Below are 24,076 nucleotides of genomic sequence, written 5' to 3'. Positions count from 1 at the left end.
CCCCCTTCTCTCTCCCCCCTTCTCTCTCCCCCCTTCTCTCTCCCCCCTTCTCTCTCCCCCCTTCTCTCTCCCCCCTTCTCTCTCCCCCCTTCTCTCTCCCCCCTTCTCTCTCCCCCCTTCTCTCTCCCCCCTTCTCTCTCTCCCTTTTCCCCCCTTTTTTTTCCTTTTTTTTCCTTTTTCTTTTTTTTTTCTACTAACCTTGAGACATACAGACTGGCTTGAAGTTGCTCTTTGGGAGGCATTCTTTTAGCAGCCGTGCCAGTTTATGCAGCTTCTGCTGCTTGATGCTGCATCCTCAGTTGTGCTAGTAAAACTGTTTATGCAGCAGCTCATTGAAGTGGGTCAGGGAACTGAACTTGGTTAAGAATAATCAAACTTAGTTACTTTTTTGCCTTACTGCTTTTAACCTGATCATTTCAATGAGCAGCTTTGCTGAATGGCCTGCAGTCATATTGATGCAAATGGATGGATAATATTATGATGGGAATGAAAGAGGGGGGAAAAAGTGGGAAATGTGTAAGGCTTTCTTTTAGCAACTTATAAAAGAAAAAAAAAAACACCAAACAAACCAAGCCACCACAATTCCTTTTTAAAACAGGGCTCTTCACTTCCCTGCTTTGAGTATTTTTTTCTGTCTAGCAGACATTTCTCTAAGTGGTATAACTTGTATGAATGTAGAACCCTCTCCTCCCAAACTCCCCAACAAATGAAACAACTTTGTAGCAGCTTAGATTTTTCCAGACTTCTTGGTTATGTAGACTCAAGGTCTTTACTACCTGAGAGTAGTGGAGTCTTTATAGGTTTAGTAATCCTATGTTAAATGCATGAATAGTTACTGGAGCTCTGCTTCTGTCATCCCAAGCACCATATAATCCAAGAACACGAGAGTATTCACAGTGCTATGGCTAAGGGATGACCTGATTGCTGTCTATAACTATGCGATTAGAGATTACAGACAGGGTGGAACTAGACTCTTTTCAGAGGTGCCCAGTGGTAGGATGTGGTGTATACAAGGTAGATGGGCTTCGATTATTATTCTGTGATTTTTATACCTCTGGGAACACCAATGGCAGCAAGAAATTTGCTCTCCCTTGCTTTACAAGTTAAAAGAATACAGTATGCAACTGGAATGTCCTTTTAGTTCTGCTTATTTTGTTCATCTGCTAACTTGTTTTTACTGAAGCTGTAGTAATATGTCAGAATGATGTTTCAGTGTACTACATATCTGATGTGAATTTTTTTTCCTTCAGCAAATTTGACAGGCCATGCAGAGAAAGTTGGCATTGAAAACTTTGAACTCCTGAAAGTTCTTGGAACAGGGGGTAAGATGCACTCACTATTTTTCTAAGTTGAATGTTGGAAGCATTGCTCTTAAGTACAGTTTTGTTTTCTAGCTGAGGTTTTGGTAATTGGAACATTCTTCAGGAAGGTATATCACTTTTGTATTGCATAGCATAATTTTCACTTTTTTTTTCTCACAAATATTGTGCAAAATTGGAGGTCACATGTTCTAGCTTACAGCACTTTTGAAGATTTAAAAAAATGGAAAATAAATTACTTGACATTTGTGACAATTTAATACAGTTTGTGAAAAACCTGATCAAAGTTAAGGTCTTGATAATTTCGTTAAATTTTCAGACTATGTTTTCACGAATTTCTGGAAAAAAGCAGTAATGTTAGTACATTATTGAATAGGATGCTCTACTCTTTAACTATGTGTTTTAGAGTTGGCATTGGCTCTACTAGTCTTTTTCTGTCCAATTCAAATCTCAGTAATTTTTAAGATGGAAAATGTTCACTGTTGTATTGTGGATTTCAGCACAACGTTGGAGATTTGTAGGATGTTGTAGGATTGTTTACTGTAACAAACAAAAAAGCTTTGTTTCCCCTTTGTTAAAGGGACGCACACAGAAGCCCGTACACAGACCAAAAGTAGTGGCTTTTGTTCTTCTTAGTGAGTTTACGCATTTTTTTTTTGTCAGTATTAACATCAGATGCAGTGTTGAGTAGATTGGGATAATCATGAAGTGGACTGTCATCAAGGTCTGTAGAAGTTGTAAATAGTTATGATATTAAATTTTGGGTATTATCCGCCATTAACGGCCAGCAGTGAGGCTGTAATAGCACAAGCTGCTACATCACTGAAAAGAGCAAAAGTCTTTGATTTTCACATTTAGGTGTCATACGGATTCTTTCATAAATTCATTAAGCCGTTAAATCACCTGAGAGTATATTTTCTGTTTTTAAAATTTAAATTTAACAGGCTTAAGAATTCAACCCTTCCTGTTAAATTCCAGTAGTTGGTGGTAAAGGCAAGGAAGCTTTAATATTAATAGGTATATGCTGCATGCTCTTAGGTAGAAGGCGGTCAATATTGGTCTGAGTGGGGTTGACAAAAATGAAATTACTTATAATTATGCATTTATGTGAGTATGTCTTTCTCTCCTGCTGATGGAAACATTGGCTGGAGTTTTAATTATACATGTGTGTTTGTGTATAAAAACCAGTCTCATACCTGAATTTTTTCCTTTTTCCTTACCATTGCCATTAGTCTGATATCACCTTAATATTACAACTATTGCATTTGGAATACAAAGTAAATTTTGGTGGTTTCGTAAGTGTCAGTCTTCAGGTTCAGACTAATAGTAGCCTGACTTCCTTCTACTGTCTTTAGGCAGTGCCTCTGAAATACTCCTGCTGCTGCTGTTAAACTGTTGTCTGTCATTCATTGCTATTTTCCATGCCTTCTCTTCTCTGTGAACAGATTAAGCCAAATTTCTCTTGGCCTGGGATACTCTTAATCATAGCAGGTAGTCCGTAGGCTTATAGTGCAAAGCTATCCTATTCACTCAGGTTAACAGGGTAATTTTTGAGTGATTGACAGTGTGTGTGTGAAGAACAAAAAAAAAAAAAAGCTGAGGAAGCATGCCTGTCTGTCTTCATCCTGCTCTAGTAGTCACGTTGCTCCAGAAATGTCTTCTGTCTTAGTAGACTTCAAAGTTTTTCAAGAACTGACTAAACGATTCCTGCAAACTTTAAGAATCCAAGGACACCTTGGGTATCCTGGAATGGCAGTTGTAGGAAGAGTAGTATTTTTTTTGTCAAGGAAATGCTAGATGCACTTTTTAAATATATAATTTCAATCATCGCCTGAAATTCTTGCTTTGGAAATCTAGACCATCAGGGCAGTCAAGAAGCTTTGTTTGGTCTTAAGTGTATAACAGCTAAGACTAGTGCACTAGCTGTGTCAGAGGTGGTTGCTTGCCAATTACTGGACAGCATTAAATGCAAATGACCTGATCAGAATGGAGGTAGTTCTCTTTGGTTTTGGGGAAGTGACCATCTGTGAATTGTCAGCGTTTGCAGTAACATGGAATCACTGAAAACAAGACTGGAATGGAATGGAAGAGGTCCTCTAATTGCTTAGCCCAAGACACAGTCAGTTATATCTGCATCATCCCTAACAATGATGCGTTCTTAAAAGCCTCCAGTAGTAGGGATTCTGCAACCTTCCTAGATGTTCTTGCTGAGGATGTTTAATTTCCTAGCTTGAGAAGCATTCTGGGGATTGCAATAAGCAAAAATCCCCTCTGATTCTTGCAAGAGGTTTCTGAAAGAACATTATTTCACAATAGGATATACCTGTGTTAAGGCATTTCTTCTGTAAATATCATCCAACAAAATTTTAATGTAGCTTTGAATGCCATCTTCACTTTCAGTGTATTTCTAATTGTTATGGTCAGAAGAGTTTGTGTATTGACTCAACAGAGGAGAACAGAAACTGAAGCAAGATATTGGCCATTTGGCTAAGATGATCCTGAAATGTTGTACTGTGAAATAAATATTTGTGAGTATTGGGCCTACTGTTAAAAGAACCACAGAAAACTTGTACAAATTGACTCTGGTGCTGTTAGTTTAATAACATACAAGCCTCTTTGTAAAAACTTAAGCACCTCCAACTTAAAACCTAGCCAACAGGCAGTTACTGTTTAGAGGGATGGCATGCTTGCACAGTAATTCTTGTTATTGACAAGGTAGTTCTAGAACTACCTAAAAACTTATTAGATGCCTTTTACCTTTCAGACAGGAAAAAAAAGCGTGCTAATTTCATTATTTCAGAAATTTGAAATATTTCAAGTATTTTCAAGTGGTGGGTGTGTGTGTGTGGGGGTGTTTTGGTGTGTTTTTTTCTTCTTTCTTTCGTTTTCCTTCGTTTTTAATCAGAGTGTATGGGGAAGGCAGGGTGATTCCTAGAACCTAGAGACCTCTCCAAACAGCCATTGTATCTCCATTAGTGTCTTGCCCCCAAATTATGGACAGGATGATAAGAGAGAACTGTGTGTTTTTGGTTTTGGGGTGTTGTTTTTTTGACAATTTTGAGAACTCTCTCTTCTTTTACACTAGTAAATTTTATGAAGCTGAGGATGGGGCTGGGGATTGAGGTCATCTTCGACAATTGATTCATGGAGACAAAAGGGATTCTATTGCTTTTTTGAGAGCAATTTAAAGAAAAATGAGGAAGAGGGCATCTGATGGCTTCTGTTTACATGTTACTGTGTATTTTTAGGCAAGGGCTATATTTATTCTGGCAGTGAAAGCCTTATCTTGGTGTGAGCTTTTAGGTATTACTGATATTACTGTAATATAGCTAATGCTAAATAAAAGTTGCGATGCTGTTTTAATATTCTTCACTGTGGAGTTAGGCAGCATGCAAAATGTTTTCAAACTGTGTGATACTTAACTGATGTACAGTAATGCAAGGCAGAATATATTGAAGCCTCACAGTCCTATTAAGTGATGACTGTAGATGTTATTTTAACTAATTACAATATTTTTAATATAGTCTGCTATGAAGCAACTGGAATAACTAAAGATATTCAAAATATGTTAAATTAAATGATACCTTGCTTGAGTATATGTAATTGTGGTAGTTTCATATAGACTTGATGGTTTTCTCAGGTAGCAGCAGTGAAGGTTTATTTAAATCTTCATTTTTTTTTTAAAAAAAAGACAAATAATTAAGGTTATTAGAAATAGTATCATTGTGTACTGATGTTTCTCCTGTGGAAGTGATTCTTTTGTGATAACATTTTCTTCATGCTATGGCTTAGCATAATTTTGTACTTATTATTAATTTGCATTTATTTCTTTCTTGCATTCCTTTGTCTGGTTTGTTCTTGTACACACACTCTCAATTGGAAGCATGCTTGTTATATTTTGTTTTTTTTGGTGTTAAAAGAATATCATAGTATACACGTTCCTCTTTTGACTTGAGTCTCTGAGGAAAAGACAAGGAAGCAAAAATGTGTGTTGGATCCTTTTACATTGCATTAAGGAGCTATTAATAGAATAAACTTCCCCATTGAAGAAATCAGTAACACTTTACATCAGTAAAACAAAAAACATGACAGTATGTCACTGTTAATAAAGCTATTAATAATGTACTTGTTGCTGTGGGAGCAAATTATTGCTTACTTGACTTCTCTGACTTGCCCCTATTCTACACAGTATATACTTTCTGAAATTCCAGTCTCTGTTTTCGTTTAAGTCCTTTTCTATTACTGTTACTGTATAGCCTTGCTAATTAGGAATTTTCAGATTTCCTGTCTACTGCGTTCATGTTTCCATCTGTCCCTCCTACCTAGGTAAAGCTTTTTTTTCCCTGTGACATAGAAAACTAGTGTCTGTCCTATAGAACAAGGTACTTCACAGCAAAGTAATCTAATTGCTTCCCAAAGCCACAAAGGGAATAAGAAGAGAAGGTGGCTGTGTTGTCTTATGCACACCCACTTGGTTTATTTGCTTCATTCATTGTAAATGTGTGTTTAAAAAAATTGTTACTGTAGAGTGCATTCTGGATCATACATTTTTCTATACATAGATTATTCCTTTTTTCTACTCAACTGTTGCTGCTTCTGATTTTAATAACTGCCACTTTTGTTCAGTCTTTCTACTGTGCTTAGGAAGAGACAATGCAAGTGGTTCTTCAGCATGTGCCCTAATAGTCCAGTCTACCGCTTGAACTACAGTCCACTAATGAAGACAAAAAATAGAAACAAGAATATAACTGCCATATGTAAAAGTGAATATTTTATACGTGGTCTTTTGGAATTAAGTGCTTATATGGGAAGGATATTGTCCTTATATGTGGAAGATACTTAAAATCTGAAGGATATATTCATATGAAGGGAAGAAAATTGGTAGGATGAATGTCAGATTTAAATAATCAGCTCAAAAATCTTGTTATACAAGAAGGTATAATAAAGTTCCATGTAAGAGGTCAGAAAGTATTCTGATAAAAGTTAAGACTGAAAGTAAGTTAGATCTTTCAAAGCATATTGAAGAAAATGTGAAATATTATTCTCTCATAAAAGGACGAGAAAGAAGTGGGGTCACTGTGCTCAGGGGAGTGAGCCAAAATTAGGGAGTGTCTAAAAATAATTCTGAACAATTAATATTTTACTTCAGTTTCTGCTGAGGACAGCTATGCTGAATACTGAGTGGAAGGTGGGATGGCTAATTGGAGACAGAGTTTGGAAATAGGATTATTTTTTTGTATGAAGAGCAGACTGAAAAGAGGGGACTGTGTTCAGTCTAAGAACCTAGAACCTGGACAAATTCATCACATTCATCCATCAGAGAATTCTGAAAGAATATGGACATTAAATTGGAGATCAGTAGCAAAGATTCATACCGGAACTAATGTCAGAAGTGGTTCAGCATAGCTGTAGAGAACAGCAAATGCAATCTTACGTTTAAGAAGGAAAGAAGTAAGAAAGAAGATGATCCAGGCAGCTGGTGGTTAATTGTTCTAACTTCATCTGATTTCAGCAGTATGCAATGCCTTCAGAGCAATTTTGAAGAAAATAATTTTTGTAATAATTAAAAATGAATGGTATGTTTACCCAGTGGTAGATTCTTACGTATGAGAGCTGCCTTCTAAAAACTACTTGCTTTAAAAAAGAAAAAAAAGTTAGGCATGTATTGCCTGCTATACCTATTTACTGTAATAATATTTAATTTTTTTAAAAAGCTAAAGGTAAAAAAAGCAAAGAAAGCATAAAAGCAAAATGCTGATAGAAAGTGCATTTTAAGATGCAACTTACCCTCTGCTGTGACTTTCTGCCTTTGTTATTTATCATCTCTCACTCACTTGTTTAAACTTGTTCTTGGAGAAATAATAGTGTTGAAAAAAGTCCATTACAGATTCTTGCCTATTTGATGTTTAAGGAAAGATGACAAAGAATGCATCATCTTTGACAGTTTGGTGGTGGACAATAAAAATTGGAAATGCTTGTTAAGAATGCTATTATTCGATCTTTGTTAAGGTTCTTGCTTGGCTTTTTTTTCCCCATTTTTAGCTGCTAGAGCTGTATGCCTTTCTGACTTTGCTACATCCCAAATTTTAATTCATATAGATACCTGCACAGTGAGAGTTCTGCCTCCAAATTCTTTAGGAAGATTAAATCTAAAAGCTATTTTAACAATAAAAATTGCAGAGGAAAGAGATTATTAGGCATATATCATGTAAGAATACAGTGAAATTTGTTCAAATCATTAAGTATTTTGTACCTTTGAGCCTTTTCCTATTGTTGTCTCATGATTATTCTTACACTGTCAGTAAAAAAAAAACCGGTAATTTAAGAAAGAGGTGTAGCTTATGTTAACACTTGAAAACACTGCTTTAAAACTGTATACAAATGTCAAGTTTTGATGGGTTTAGAAGTCTAGCATCCTATGTGCTATAAACAATAAGAATTGCATGCCTTTTTCTCTGTAAGAATTAGCTGGCATGATGCAATGGATTAATCTGCTTGCATTTATACAGAAAAAAACAAAAAAGCGAAGAATACTTCATATTTTTAATTCATTGTCTTTCAGCAAGTGTGAACTTAAGAATATTCTAATGACTTGCTGAATTGTTACTTATGATGATGTGTATTACTATGAATGTATATTCGTGAAAAGGCAGTAGCAAAAGGAAAGTTTTAACCCCCAATTATATTTTTCTGCCTCACAAATTAAGTGGAGATTTGGTATAAATTGCTGATATAAAATCTCTTATTCATCTTACAGGCCTGATATCCATATCAATCTGCAATTAATAATTGATTTTTTTCTTTAACTTTGAATCTTTATTTTATTTCTCTTAATAAACTGCAAGATCAGTCTAACATAGTTTGTGTATGTGCATATATATACAGTGTGTATTATATAGTCTTTTAGTTCTTCCATAATTTAAAATATTTTTAATGAATTTTGGGGGTGAATATTTGGTGACTATGTGTGCGTGTTTCTTTATGGGGGATATATATTGCTGGTTAAGTATTTCTGAATTGGAAGTAGTTGAGATGTGCATCAGATTTTATGAGAATGAACATTAAAATGTGCCTCTTTGAGAAATTAAAAAAGCTTTTCTGAAGTAAGATTATCAAGTAAGGATATTCTTGCAGTTAGCTTATGTGCCTTCTCGCTGCCACTCAATTGAATTGCCTTTGCTGTGTTGTCTTTTAAGTAGATTTCTCATGGTGATATCAGAGATTCTGGTGTTGAATATATCATGACTCATTTGATTAAAATAGTGCTACTTAAGATTTATTCTCATCAAAACTGCTGAGAGTCCTTATCATTCTGTCAGTCCTTTTCACATTTCTGAAGAAACAATTTGTAGCATGGTAAAGCTCTGTTGCAAATTCTTTTATGGTAGCACTAGTATAGTTTCTAGAGATTTCCTTACAGCTATTACACTTACCAGATAATTATCTCCTATGCTGTATGTAAAGCTGTAGTAGGTGCTGTTAATACACTGCTAGCATTCTGCTACTTAAGATGCATTCTTGTATGTTTTTATAAAGTGTGATTAAAGATACAGGTAGCCAAGTGTTAAAATCTTTAACACTAGTGGCTTTTGTTTGTTTTAATTTAGCTTGACTTAGTGTTCTCCAACATTTCTGGTAAAAGTACTATTTCCCGTGAACCTAAGGAAACTTATGTTTAATGCTCTAGACTGGGCTTTTCAGAGACGCGCAAGGAAGTTCAACATCTAGCTCCAGCTGAAAATTGGTGAAAACTAGGGCTGCTCCCTTAAAGGCTATTCTCTGCTCTGTTTTTGTTGCGTGCTAGCAGAATGCAGAAGTGTTATCTACATTTTTTGAGAAGTAACTCCTTAAAAAGATGTAAATACTACTTTTGGAAGCAGTTTTTTTTAAACCAATGCTGTCAGTAGTAGGGGTCTGTTTTTCAGATGCTAAAAATCATTTAACATCCAATATTGGAAAAAATAGATTAATAACATTAAAATTGTGCATATGCATAACAGTATTACTGTGGTCACAATATTATGGTCTGTACAACCTTGATTCATATCACTTGTCTGTACAGCGTGAGAGGATTTATGGCCCATGCCTATTTTACTAAAGTAATCTTTTTACATCTATGGTTATCCATTTTTTGGTGACCAGCTGGTGACTATTGAGTCCAGCTTAGATATACTTGAGATCTCATAACTACAATTAAAGTTGGGGAATGCTATATAATACTCAACATCTTGAAGAAGATTGTCCTGGGTATCTCATGTTTGTCTCTCAAAACAGAAAGATGTGTTTACACTAACCTGTTCTGACTCTATTTGCCATTCTTGACAGATATGTTGTGAAAACCTATTTTATGAAAGCTCTTACTGGGAATAATGGGTTCTGCAAAAAAGGGAAGCATGATTCCTTAGGGTGTGATGAGGCAGGTAAAGAACTTCTTAAAAATAATTGTTCATTATATAAGCAGTATCACTTTTGTATACTGAATTAAGCAGAACTCGGATGTAAGGAAAAAAAAAACACATGTCATTTGATAATTTAAAACTCTTTATTCCCTGTCTGGAAAAAAAACAGGAAAAATCTGGAGTTACACGTAATTACTTACTGGGAGCAGTGTATGCTATAGCATTTTTAAAGACCAACCAAATTTGAGTGTCTCACATCAGGACAGTATACCCTGTGTAGTGTATTTACAGTTTTGAGATACTTGAGCCTTCTCTCTGAGAAAGTAAAGTGAAGATAATTATAGGGATTGGACAAAACACCCAGCTGGTTCAGTTTTCTGTCTCTCATGATGGCTTAAGTCCACCCTACAAGAACGTGAAGACGCATACAATGATGGTTTCCTTAGTGAACTTGTAGCAGCCTGAAGTTTGGGGTCTGCCTGAGCCAGAGATTCTCTTCTGTGTTCAGCAACACTTGGGATACTCCCCTGTCCCTCATGGAATTATATAATCTTTTTGAACTCATTAACATTTTTGACATATGTAGCATAATGAAGCATAATGTAACAGTAGTTCCACAGCCTAACCACGTATTTGTTTGTATGGTTTGGGCAGTTCTTAATCTTGATACTTAATGTTTGTTACCTTAGTTATTTTATTTCTAGAAATAATGAAAAATTTTTCTTTACATACCTTCATACAATTTTTGATTTTTAACTCTGTAGCATCTTCTTAAGTACTCTTCTTTTTCAGGCTAAATAAAAAGTCTAAATGTGTTTAGTTCCCTTCCTAATTAGAATGATTCTTTTATCTTTTTGTGTATTTCTTTTTAATGTTCTCCTACACTTTTTTTTCTGGTGGGCGGGAGGGGAGCTGGGGACAGAAGAGAAGAGAGGCCGAAATAGCGCACACAAAGATTTCATACCACAGCATAACGGATTTCTGTTTTTCTGTTGAAGATTTGGAGGACGGTACATTTGTGTCATTTTCCCTCTTCAATACTTTCCTTGAAGTTCTGACATTCTGTTTGCTTCTTGGATTACCACTGGTGTTTTCTCATAGGGTTGTCTGTGGTAACTCCAGGTTTTGTGTGTTTCTTTTTTTTTTTTTTTTCTCTCAGTTGTAACACTATGTACAATGAATTATCATACTTCACATGGATTACTCATTTACCTATTTGGAATTTTATCTGCCATTTTATTTTTGAGCTGCTTAATATTTTGATACCGTGGTCTAGTTTTCAGCAGTCATCTTCTAGTTCTGTTGCAGTGGATATTTACTAAATCAAGAAAGTCAGCTTCCTCACTGTTGTTATATGAGTGAATCAGGCAGGATGAATTCTTGTGGTGAGCTCCTTTCACTGAAAAAGCTGAATATTTATTTCTAACCTTTTGTTTTTTGTCTACTAATATAGCTCTTCATACATAAGAGGACCCCCCCTCTTTGCACCAGTTAATGTTTAGTGTTTTTAAGACCCTTTTTTAAGGGAACTTGTTGAGTACCTTGGAAATCTAAATAAGTAAACCATATCACCGTTCCTTCCTCCTGATTCCTTTGAGCGGGTATTAATAGAAATAATTATTATGACCTACAAAAGTAACAGTTATTCTTTCACATAGTATCCTGTTTGTATATCTAATTCAAACCTTTACTGTTTCTACACGTTTGCCTTGTAGATGTATCAAATTTGCTTGTATACAGTTCCCAGGAGCCCTTTTTATTAAAAAAAAAATGATGTCCACATTTGCCACTTATTACTCCAGTATGGAGTGTATTTTTAACCAAATATGTAAACAGAACACCTACATTCAGTAATTTAAAACTCTGGAAAGACTACCTTTTGGTCCTGGTGACTATTTCTTTTACTGTTTGTGCTCAGAAAACTTTCTTTTTGAGATAATTCCTCTAGTTTATTCTCACTTAAGTGTCCAGTATGGGACCCCCAAAGTTCCCATGTACTAAATACTGATGAGAGGAATTAATTGACTTTTCTATGGGTTTTTGGAACTTAAATGCTATAAAGCCAGTAACGAGAGCATGTAAGTTGTGCAAATATGGGCAGACTATTTTGAGGACAAAAAAGTAACATTTGTCTTACTCCAAACTCTTGCTAAATTCTAGGTATGGAAGGTTTTGGCTATTACAAAGGAAGAAATCATCAGCTTTTAAAACTGTTTTTGAATACTGAAACTCTGATTGTTTTTCCCACTCTTGCTGTGTTCAGTCACTAAGCCCATTTGGTTGAAATTTTGCTCAGAAAAGGTCAGTCTGAAACAAAAAAGTGTTCTGGAAGATTTTAGCCTGAATCGTTACTGTTTGCCATAACAATGAGTAATTGAAAATAATAATGATATCAGCCAGACCTGTAGTATGAGTAGATGACTTTTTTTTTTTTTCCCCTTTCATCTCTCCCCACTTTTTCTTTAAGCATATGGAAAAGTGTTCCTAGTAAGGAAAGTAAGCGGCCATGATGCTGGAAAGCTGTATGCCATGAAAGTACTGAAGAAAGCAACTATAGTTCAAAAAGCCAAAACAACTGAGCACACAAGGACGGAACGACAAGTGTTGGAGCACATTAGGCAATCGCCATTTTTGGTCACATTACATTATGCCTTCCAGACAGATACAAAGCTTCATCTCATTTTAGGTGAGTAGTTTTCAGGATTTAAGTCTTACGTTAATGAAAAAAAGAAAAAAATCTGCCCTTTTGTCTCCTTAATGTTTTGTAGGGGTTTTTTTCATGTGGTCTTAAGTACTGTGTGTTTGGAGATTGCATGAGAGACCATAGGAAGTAAAATACTGTTCCGCTTCAACAGTGTCTGTATTTGTGGTTTTCCTGTTTGAACTTCAGTGTGCTACTCTGACTTTTGGGGAGAGGGGGGTGGGGTGTGATGTATTATCAGTGACTTACATGCAGCAAAAGAATGTATATGACCATAAGTACCTAAACCAGAGAAATGTTTCCTTGAACTTACCTAGAAGATGAAATTTTGATTTGCACTTTTTTAACCATTATTATATACTGCACTAGTTTTCTACAGATTTTCAGGCAAACTGCTACCATGAATGAAGAAGTTCTTTATCCGTATGACTATGGGCATTCAAGTGATTCGGTTTTTCTCTGCATGCTATCTTTGTGTATGTGGCACAGAGGTTATTGGTAAGGTGGGATGACCAAACGTGACTTTGTTATTGGGATTAGTTGGTAGGGAAGAAGAAAAAAGCAAGGAAATACTTAAGCAGCAGGAAGCCTTCTAGTGCAAACTTACTGCACATTTCACTCTTAAGAGCACGTTGTATATTGTCCTCAATGTGATCAGTGTTTTTGAAATGTTCTCATCTGTCTGAGAGGACAGGGTTACCTGTCACTATGTGACCAGTTAGTATGCTGTTTTAGCACTGAAATGCTGCCAACTGAAAGATAATATCAGGCAGGTCTTTTTTCTGAACATTTATTTCTGGTCAAATTCCTTATGACACTGAAATCTGCAAGTTGTTGGTATGGTTTCCCGCTGTAAAATGTTGGTGAAAATACTTGTATTGTGGATCAATTTCTTGTTCTATGCATTGTGATACTTCATTTTGGTAAGTTCTACCAGTAACTTTTGTAAATCTCCATTTGCAAGAGATGCTTTATAATGACCTATAGCAAGCCTTATTAGAACATTCTTCAGTCCACTTCTGTGCTTGCCATTTTGCTTTCCATTTCGATGTGAAGAATCACATCCATACCTGTAGCTTTGCAAAGTTGGCAGAGGACTGATCAGGAGCTTTCTTAGGGTTTTCAACTCAGATATAACTTTCGTATGTGTGTGTGTGTCTATTCCCTACCACTATCCTTTTACAGGGTAGTAATGTTTTGGGGAAAGACACTGAGATTAAGGAGTTATATTCATTTTGCTTCCCCAGTTAATTGCCTTTGAAGAGTTCTGTCTTTCTCAGGAAGATAAAGGATTTTTCCTGATAATGAGGAACATTTACTTTAGGAGCTGGAAAAGACTATTAAAATAAACTCTAAACCTTACTGCTTCAGGAAGCATTTGCTGCTGAAACTTTTTGTTATGAAACCATTTGATCTTTGAGTATTGAGATACTTGCATGTTTCAATTTTGGAGTATTAAGAGGCAATCTGAAAGTAGAGCTTGTTCATAAGGCTTGGTACCACTCTAAAACTAGAAATATTTCTACCTTTCGGATCAGCAGCAAATTTTGAGTTTGGTATATAAGATGTATTTGTAAGAAAATTACAAGCAATTTTAAAAGACTGCTTGCTTAGAATATTTTAAAAGAACTGGAAAATGAATGATTAAGTTAATGCTTGAATGCAGAATAATTAATTTTTGTTGTGAATTACTTGAAGAAGTAAATGGTCCTTTAATTGAAGTACAGGTTTTGCAATTCCTTTTAGGTTGTAACTTCCATTTATTGATCCTTTATTAACAGGCTGATTTAGACATTAATAAAATTTTATTAATGTTACATGAATCTACACCACTGGCTGTCAATTCTTAGGAAGGTGTTCTATGAGTATAACTACATATGCTACAGAGAGATAATACAGGTATCTGATGAGCTCAAGCTTAAATGGAGTATTCACTAGATTGCTTTTGAAAATGGGAGTTGAAAATTGTAGTAAGGATTCTTACAAATTCCTCTGACTAGGACATTAAAGAAATATGTAAAATATTGTCATAGGCTGGAAAATGCTAAAGAGACAAAGGAAAAGTTAGAAATACATGTTAGAATAGTTATTGATTAATAATTTGGAAAAAAAGAGAAATATTGAATGAGACAAAATGTGAGTATGTATTATAAACATTATAGTGCCCTTCTTTAAATCCAGGTATTTTTGGCTAGAATGCAGTTTAGATTCCATTAGAAATACTCAAAAAAACCCTCACACCTGAGATGGATGTAGTTACCTAAAATAAATACATAGTAATGGAGAAATTTAGGTGATGAGGATAATTAGAAGGTCAGAAAAACCTCTTATATGAAGGGAAAATAAAAAGCTTGGCATTATATTCTCAGAAGAGTCAAAGAGGAGGGAGCCCAGTAGTTTTGAAGAACATTACATAGCAGATAGTACAGACTGGGCACATGCCCACCATAACACAATGTTACGGTGATGATTAAAGCAAAAAATTCAAAGCTGATGTATAATTAAAGGCTTTTTGTTTGGGTTTTTATTTGATTGCCCATAAAGTCTGTATGAATTCATTCTCAGAATATTAGTTGTGGACAGAAAGGTCCTTTTTTTTTTTCCTTTTTTTTTTTTCTTAAATCAGAAAATGGGAATAATTAGAGGGGATTTAAAAATTTCTTTTAATCTCTTTTTGTAAGAGCAGAAATGTCTTCTACCTAACATGGCCTAAAACTACTTTACAATTCAACTGGGCCTCACACCTTCTGTGACGAAAAGAATAACTGTTGCAAGTTTATGTCTCATTATGTAAATATTGGTAAATCACTTCTTTGATTTAGTTTTGGAATTTTTGTGTTTGAGAGGCTTCTGAATTTTTGAGGAAGCCAGTGCTGCCTTTGGTTTTGTACCTATCTGATCTTAGTGCATGAGCAACGTGTCATTTGGGTTTCAAGAGGTTTTAGAATTGGAGCTTCAGTGTGATATTTAAAACAATTCTTCATGCCATCAGATTACATAGCTGTATGAATTTAGTCTGGATTAAGTGCAGACATGCAGGTGCATTTCTGTCACATTTCCAGAGTACAGGGTTTGGAGGTGATTCCAGTTTTTAGGTTGACTTTAAGCTGTGACTGAAAGAACAAAGTATTGTATCCATGTGAGTACCGGTTCTATACAAAGCTTGTCACACAAGGTTAACCTACTAGTACTTAAAAAAAATTCTGAACTGTCAGATGGAGTTTATATTGAATTAATTGATAAATATTTTTTTTCCTTATTGTGTCAGTGGTGCATTTGATCTAGCACCAAGAATTTGAAGGCTGGTGGTTTCATTGGGCTGTGGTTAGTGTTATAACCTGAATAGAATTAGGCTTCTTCTGCCACTCCTGTGTCAGCTTTGGTTTGTATCTGTCACAGTCGTTAGAACAGTGCCTGGGAATTCAGTTCTTACCTTATACTAAGTTAGTGGTTCTGATTAGAAATATTTAAAAAATTTTTCTGTTATCTTTGTTTTCTCCATGATTAGAATGCTGAAGTTTTTTTGCCAGAGGGAAGCAAACGTAAAATATAGGTTATTTATAGTTTATTATAATTTTTTTCATAAGCTTACTGATCTAGATAAATAATCTTCCTTACATTGTTTGATTCTACTAATAGTCCTTCCCAAACAAAGAACTGGAGAACTAAAAAGAGGAGACAGATCAGAATGTCTGTAATTTGTGTATATGCTTTCTCCTTCAAAGTATTAACTTAACTTATAATAGGATAGGACCTTTTTCATGGATTGATGTGTTACACCAATGAATCTATAGAAACCATATTCAAGAAAATGTTGAGTTAGATATTGTGGGGCATGTTCCCTGCTTGGACCTCATACAATATGGGGGCTCTGGGTTTGCAAATTCATGGCTTCAATGTACACTGCTAGCATGAACAGCTCTACCTCTAAAATGTTTGTGTTGCAGTGCAGCTCTGTTGTAATAATTACTTACCCCCCTGCCCCGGGCCCCCGACTGTGGGAAAACCCTTGTGTCTTACGCTGTAAAGAATGAAAGTGTGGTTTCCATGAGGGAATGTATGTGGAAATAATCTCCGCCAGTAAGTTTTGCCATCAAAGTTCCCCTTGCGAAGGGTAAAACTTGTAATTGCCCATGGTGATTATTTCACCTAATACCTGTTTTCTAAACTGCCTTTCTTTGTCAGTCTGCGTTGTTCCTCTTAAGTATTTTATGAGTGTACAAGTATTCTGTTTGTAGATATCATTTGTACTCCTTTCTTTTTATATTTCTAAATAACTAAAAGACTGATTTTGCAAAAATTATTCATCTTTATAATTTATGGATATTTGAGGCTTATTTTGTGGTTTTGCTGCTTATTTAACAGATGTTGTGTTCCGTCAGTCCTCTAAGAAGGAAAATGAGTATTGTACAACATGATGAAATATTACTGAATTACAATAAAGTAAAAGCATCTGGTCTCAGAACATCTTATTTAATAACTTACAAAGTACCTATTAATATTCCAATAAGAAAATGAAGTTGTCAGAAAGTGAAATTATAAGGTTCTTTGTTTTACTTTTTAGACTATATAAATGGAGGAGAATTGTTTACTCACCTTTCACACAGAGAGAGATTCTCAGAAAATGAGGTGCAAATTTACATTGGGGAAATCGTTTTGGCACTTGAACATCTCCACAAGGTAAAGTAATTTTATCCTAGTGCTGATTTTGTGGAAGTAAAACTGTATTCTTTTCACATCATATAAAGTTAGTAAGGAGAATTATTTTTTTAGATTGTTTTAAATTCAAAATAACTTTATCTAGCAATGGGACATTAGTTGTATAATTAGAAATACTTCCCAATTAAGTGTCTATTCACGTGCACCAGATTAAGGCTACAAGTTTTTGTCTGCAGTGTGAAGAGTGTTGTTATTGACAAATGATTGTTAATTTTTAGTGATCCTTATGAAATGGTGTGTGTCAGTAATGCTAATTTGTAGTCAACATGAACGGTGTTTGGGTTACACTGTTGTTCAGTTGTCCTTGTTTTGATACAATTAAACAGCAGAGTTCTGAAATTTTGGCACAACTGCAGACATGAAAATTGTTATAGTTTTTGGAGGTTGTAAGTAGATTTGTAGACTACTACAAAGCATGCATGTATGGTCTAGAACATTTTCTTAACTAGGAAAGCTAAGACCTCCTTGGAATTAAACCTTGCAAGAGAGGTCAAGGACAACAGAAAGGGCTTCTTCAAATACATTGCAGGTAAAGCCAACACTAGAGGCAATGTAGGCCCACTGATGAATGAGGTGGGGGCCCTGGAGACAGAGGATAAAAAGAAGGCGGAGTTACTGGATGCCTTCTTTGCCTCTGTCTATACTGCTGGAGGCTGTCCTGAGGAGCCCCGGACCCCTGAGGCCCCAGAAGAAGTCAGGATAGAGGAGGAATCTGTCTTGGTAGATGAGGGCTGGGTCAGGGACCAATTAAGCAATCTGGATGTCCATAAATCCATGGGCCCTGATGGGATGCATCTGCGGGTGCTGAGGGAGCTGGCAGAAGTCATTGCTAGGCCACTCCCCATCATCTTTACTAAGTCGTGGGCAACGGGAGAGGTGCCTGAGGACTGGAGGAAAGCGAATGTCACTCCAGTCTTGAAAAAGGGCAAGAAGGAGGACCCGGGTAACTATAGACCGGTCAGCCTCACCTCCATCTCCGGAAAGGTGATGGAACAACTTGTCCTTGGTGCTGTCTCTAAGCACATCAAGGATAGGGGGATCATTAGGGGCACTCAACATGGCTTCACCAAGGGGAAGTCATGCTTAACCAACTTGATAGCCTTTTATGAGGACGTAACCCAGTGGATAGATGATGGTAAAGCTGTGGATGTGGTCTATCTCGATTTCAGTAAAGCGTTTGACACGGTCTCCCACAGCATCCTTGCAGCTAGACTGAGGAAGTGTGGTCTGGATGATCGGGTAGTGAGGTGGATTGTGAACTGGCTGAAGGAAAGAAGCCAGAGAGTGGTGGTCAATGGGACAGAGTCCAGTTGGAGGTCTGTGTCTAGCGGAGTCCCTCAAGGGTCGGTACTGGGACCAGTTCTATTCAATATATTCATTAATGACTTGGATGAGGGAATAGAGTGCACTGTCAGCAAGTTCGCTGATGACCCAAAACTGGGAGGAGTGGCTGACACACCGGAAGGCTGCGCAGCCATTCAGAGAGACCTGGACAGGCTGGAGAGTTGGGCGGGGAGAAATTTAATGAAATATAACAAGGGCAAGTGTAGAGTCCTGCATCTGGGCAAGAACAACCCCATGTACCAGTACAAGTTGGGGGCAGAGCTGTTGGAGACCAGCGTAGGGGAAAGGGACCTGGGGGTCCTAGTGGACAGCAGGATGACCATGAGCCAGCAGTGTGCCCTTATGGCCAAGAAGGCCAATGGCATCCTGGGGTGTATTAGAAGGGGTGTGGTTAGCAGGTCGAGAGAGGTTCTCCTCCCCCTCTACTCTGCCCTGGTGAGGCCGCATCTGGAATATTGTGTCCAGTTCTGGGCCCCTCAGTTCAAGAAGGACAGGGAACTGCTAGAGAGAGTCCAGCGCAGAGCCACGAAGATGATTAAGGGAGTGGAACATCTCCCTTATGAGGAGAGGCTGAGGGAGCTGGGTCTCTTTAGCTTAGAGAAGAGGAGACTGAGGGGGGACCTCATTAATGTTTATAAATATGTAAAGGGCAAGTGTCATGAGGATGGAGCCAGGCTCTTCTCTGTGACATCCCTTGACAGGACAAGGGGCAATGGGTGCAAGTTGGAACACAGGAGGTTCCACATAAATATGAGGAAAAACTTCTTTACGGTGAGGGTGACCGAACACTGGAACAGGCTGCCCAGAGAGGTTGTGGAGTCTCCTTCTCTGGAGACATTCAAAACCCGCCTGGACGCGTTCCTGTGTGATATGGTCTAGGCAATCCTGCTCCGGCAGGGGGATTGGACTAGATGATTTTTTGAGGTCCCTTCCAATCCCTAACATTCTGTGATTGTGTGATACTACAGAAGCATCCATTTTCATTCTTAATAAAAGCTGAACTGAGTTTTGCACTCAACAGCAAGTATTCAGTCATTTTTAGATTAAAAGGATATAGTATGCCCTTTAAATTTTAAGACATTAATGCACAGTGTAATTTCTGAGAATTTTTAAGTCGCTCAAAGTTGTTCAAAGGCATTTTAAAATTGTCCTTTTTGAGGTGCAACTTTCAGGTGTCAGATTACCTTAATAATGGGAATTTTGCTAGCTTTGTATTTATTTAAATAGAAACATTCAACAATGTCTCCTCGATGCGATTACACTGATCTGGAAATACCTTTTCTTATATTCTGTTTGCAGTTGGGGATTATATATCGGGATATAAAACTTGAGAATATTCTTCTTGATTCTGATGGCCATGTGGTGCTGACAGACTTTGGTCTGAGTAAAGAGTTTCTTACTGATGAGGTGAGTATTTGAATCTCCAGTAAGTGTGGACAGAATCCAGCAAGGTCACAAAGTCAGATTCTGTCTCATGGAAATCATAAACACATTTGAGAGGGGAGCAAAATTGCCTTCTAGGCTCTTAATTCACAGATCAAAATCTAGTAGCCTGTTTTACTGGGTTTTGAACTTTCAGTTTATTGGTCTTTTGCCTGACACTGTTTTCAGACATTTTTGTCTGTTCTAGTTTTCTCTGAAATGCCTTCATGCTCCCTCCTGCTGTCCTTTATGTGAAAAAGGAAAGATCCACATAAGTCTGAAAAGCCACTTATCATTTTCAGATGCCTTTTTAAAAATGCTTGACTGTGTTAATACTTTGCATTGACTAGGCAAATGGTATGCTATGACTCTTTTTATGCTAATAATAATTAATGTATTATTATCTTGTCTTTCTCATGTCTTTGTGTCGCTTTTGATAAACTTAATTGCAAGCTTTTAAGATAAAAGCTTATCTCTGATTAAATACGTGCATAGTACCTAACATAGTGATCTCTGATTGTTGACGCTAGTTGTTAATTATTTGTAAGGTACAGTTTTATCTCCACATATGCTTTTTAGATTTCAGAGAGTCAAAATTGTGCAGGATTTTACTTCTGAGAGAATTTTAAAATAGCTATTTTTTGGCTTTCACTTTAGGTATCAGAGATGTTGAAATCCAGGACTGCAGATCTAAGTCTTTGTTAGAAGTCGCAGAGGGGTTTTCTAAAAATAGATATCTGGTAGTTTCCTCTAGAATATTTGCATTTCAAATGGAGTCTGGTAGGATTTGTGAGGTACCATTTTAAGAGATATGAAATGTTACTTTCTGAAGCAAGGAAATAGTACAGATTATGTCAGTATATTCCTTTTAAATTACAGCGTGAAACCCAGAGGAGGTTCAACTGGCATGACAAGGGATTAGCAGCAGATTGCCAGACCAGTGCAAGAGAGGAAGTACAGAGAGTTGCAGTTTTCAGCAGGAAAGAATGATAGCAAAAGGTGTGGCTGGGGAGAGTAGGACCTGCTTAGAGTTGTGAAAGAAGCTGTGCTGGGCACGAGAGGCGAAGTAAAGTACATGGAATGGTATTACTTCACCGAAGGGACAGAAAAGGAGCAGTCCTCCAGACTTTGAGCCAAAGTTGAATGAAGCAGAAACCTTTCCTGTGATAAAAGTTTCATAATGAATCAGGATCTTTAAGTCTCATAACAGATGGTTTTAGGAAACATACCTCTCATCTGTGCTCACCTTCGGGATGTCATTTACAAGCAGTGCAAGGAAAGGGGAGGACTTCGATAAGCATCAGAGATGCCTCTCTGCTTTTCCCACACTCTCAATAAGATTCCTCTTTCTGCAGTCTTTAAATAAAGCAGTCTTGCTGCTTGGTCATTTAATGTTGGTTCTTCTGACTCTAATCCATTCTGTTTTCAGTATACCTCAGAAATCTCTTCATTTAACCATGTTTTTTTTCTCATATTCTCCTTCACACTTCATATTTGTCTTCATATCAAAAAAATCTCAACATTTCTAGGGTTCCTTTTAAGGAAAAAAATAATTGTGATTGTATTGTTTGCTTTCAAAATCTAAGAAATTGTCTGCACTTGACTGCACTTTTCATGTATTGTAGTTTAGCTGCTGAACCTGAGGATGATTAGAATGACCCATTTACACATAGAAATTGACATGTCGTTGTATTATCAGTAGACAATTCAGCTACTACTAGAACACTTACATTTCACATTACAGAAAATACTTAATTTACAATTCTGAACCAACGTACTTGCAAGAGGTAAAATTTGTCTGTATAACTGCGTAGCTTTATATCTGTTTTCATGCTCATTGGGTAGCACTTTTAAATAAGATTAGACAACTGCGTAAGTCAGATAAGAGTGTAGCATTTGCAATTTAGAGCAGTATGCTTTCTTTTCTCCCCTTTTTTTTCACACTTCTTCCCTGGCCCACCCGCTTCTTGCAAGAATTTTGCCATTTAAAAAGTATACTTTTACAAGTGGAATTTATTCTAGTAACCACAATCTTTGGATTGTATTTTCTGAAACATTAAATATTTCCAGATACCTGAGCAACTATAGAATCTTAACAGAAGTTCTTTTATAGTAAAAAGTGTACTGTTTCTTGACTGTAGTAACTATAGCAGATTAATTGACTATTCAACAACAAAGAGATGGGAAGCCGCTTTTCCTAAGCGCTTGTTTGAATGAAAGGAAGCAAATGCATGTGACTTCTGGGAAAACAGGAACCTATTGATTTCTGCCATGCAGCTACTGAAACATGAGTGTGAAGAGCACATTGTCAAGAATCCTCTTTGTTTTACAATTATTACATGAAAGTGCTTATAACATGCAAGGATTACAAATCCAAGCTGAAAGCAGTGCAGTTTTAAGAGCTCTAAAGCATTTTATACTACTGTTTTGCTAAAAACCGAAATTTGTCTTGTACAAAAGTGAAATGGCAGTCTGGTTTTGCCTTTGTTTTATCTTTAAAATGAAGTCTGTATGCTTGTATTTACATGCAAAAAGAAGAAATGACCTGACTGGAATAAAGTATTTGAATAAAAAAAATGAATTTTCACATAGGATAGGTCAGTATCACAAGGTATTTAGGTATGAAATGACTTCTGATATTCAATTTTTTTTTAATAACTCATGAAGACCTACAGTTTGACTAGCCTAACAATAGAATGGGATTAGGCAAGAGATTGAGATGGAAATGAATAGTACCTTTTTAGTATTAAGTTTCATGGCATTTGCCTTCTTAGCCCCGTAATGAATTTAAGGCTAGTCTTTCTGATTTTTAGCTCTCAACTGAATTTCAAAGAAAAATGGGGTAAAAAAGACACTTTTTATCCTGATGCTTTCATGCATCTCAGTTGAGTTCCTGTCTAACTGGGATGTAGGATGTATTTGCACATGGCATTAACATAAATTATTAACGGGGTCGCAGGGAGTTGATAGGACTGACAGACTTTGTATTGAAACTTCTACAACACTGTTTTGTTTATTGCGTAAGTGCAATTACTTCGATGTTGCTATTTTTTTTCACGAGTCTTGCATTTCGTTTACCTTTTAAAAAAAAAAAACAAACAACAAACCCCTAAGTTAGGGTGTTTTTTTTTCCCGATCTTAATTCTTGGGTAGTATCTTTATCTTCTGGATTTGTGGGTTAGGCATATTTTTATCTTTTTATCTCGTTAATAGCTCTACTTGTATGCTGGAATTGTTTTGATTTGGTTAATGTCAGTTTAACCTAGTCATCAGGTCTGGTCTTCATTTTAATGTTTATTGTTAAAAGTACTACTTCTCTTTTAAAATCTTCCCCCCCCCCCCCCACCCCCATTTCCTTTAGTTCTGTAACTACACTAAAAACATACTTTAGTATATATGGAGATCTTTACATCTTAAAAAACCAATCTAAACACATTTCATTGAATTATTGTAGTAGTAATCTATTCTATTGGACCATGCATACCAATTAACATTTTTCTTGTTAATGACATCCCATAAAGTACACTTTCTTCCAGAGTATAGTGAAATGTTCAGTTCTTCTGTATTGGTACACATTTTCTGCATTAGCTTAAGTTTGTTTTGAAGTTTTTGTGTTTGCTTAATGAAGTGTAAAAAACCCATGTAGTAAATAGTGAATGTTGTCAGTCTTCAAACAATGTATCTGAGAGCATACAAATGCCTTAGTAATAAATAATATAAGAGTAGATATTCTGTATGAGGGATGATTGAATTGTAATCTAAGTCAGTTGGATGGATATCTGTGTGCTTCTGTCTGATGTATAGAATGAATAGTTCAGATACGTTATTGTTTTCCCATCTGAAAATCTCTTGATTGGAGTTGCAGATTTAGTTATAACTGTCAGATGCTTTTCACTGTTGAATTGTTGTTTTCGTTTATTAGCCAGCTGAGTGAATGTTTTGTTCTGGAGAGAAATTAGTTTGTAATTTAAAAGATATTAAAGGAAATTTCTTTAAAGGAAAAATGATAAAAAAGTGGTTACTCCACTGTGGATTTCGGTAGATGAAGTAGGAGGAGATTCGTACAATTCTTAGAGCAGTTTAAAGGTAGTCCAGAACAGAGGGAAGTGAGTACAACTTGACTCTTGTTTAATGCGGTATGAACTGTCGCCATACTTGACTGACCTGGTAGA

At 36.3% G+C, this 24,076-nt stretch overlaps 1 protein-coding gene across 2 annotated transcripts in view; it reads left to right on the top strand.

Moving 5' to 3' along the window:
- The window catches only part of RPS6KA5 (ribosomal protein S6 kinase A5), an 89,205-nt gene that overhangs the window by 14,570 nt on the left and 50,559 nt on the right, over positions 1-24,076 (top strand). For both annotated transcript variants that reach the window (XM_068397931.1, XM_068397930.1), the window contains exons 2-5: positions 1,251-1,322; positions 12,186-12,404; positions 16,984-17,099; positions 19,782-19,889. In XM_068397931.1, coding sequence (XP_068254032.1) covers positions 1,251-1,322; positions 12,186-12,404; positions 16,984-17,099; positions 19,782-19,889 — 515 coding nt within the window. The remainder of the gene's footprint in view (positions 1-1,250; positions 1,323-12,185; positions 12,405-16,983; positions 17,100-19,781; positions 19,890-24,076) is intronic.

Source organism: Nyctibius grandis, chromosome 4 (genome assembly GCF_013368605.1).
Source record: "Nyctibius grandis isolate bNycGra1 chromosome 4, bNycGra1.pri, whole genome shotgun sequence".
Lineage (NCBI taxonomy): Eukaryota > Metazoa > Chordata > Aves > Nyctibiiformes > Nyctibiidae > Nyctibius > Nyctibius grandis.
This window is presented reverse-complemented; position numbering and strand designations above follow the sequence as displayed.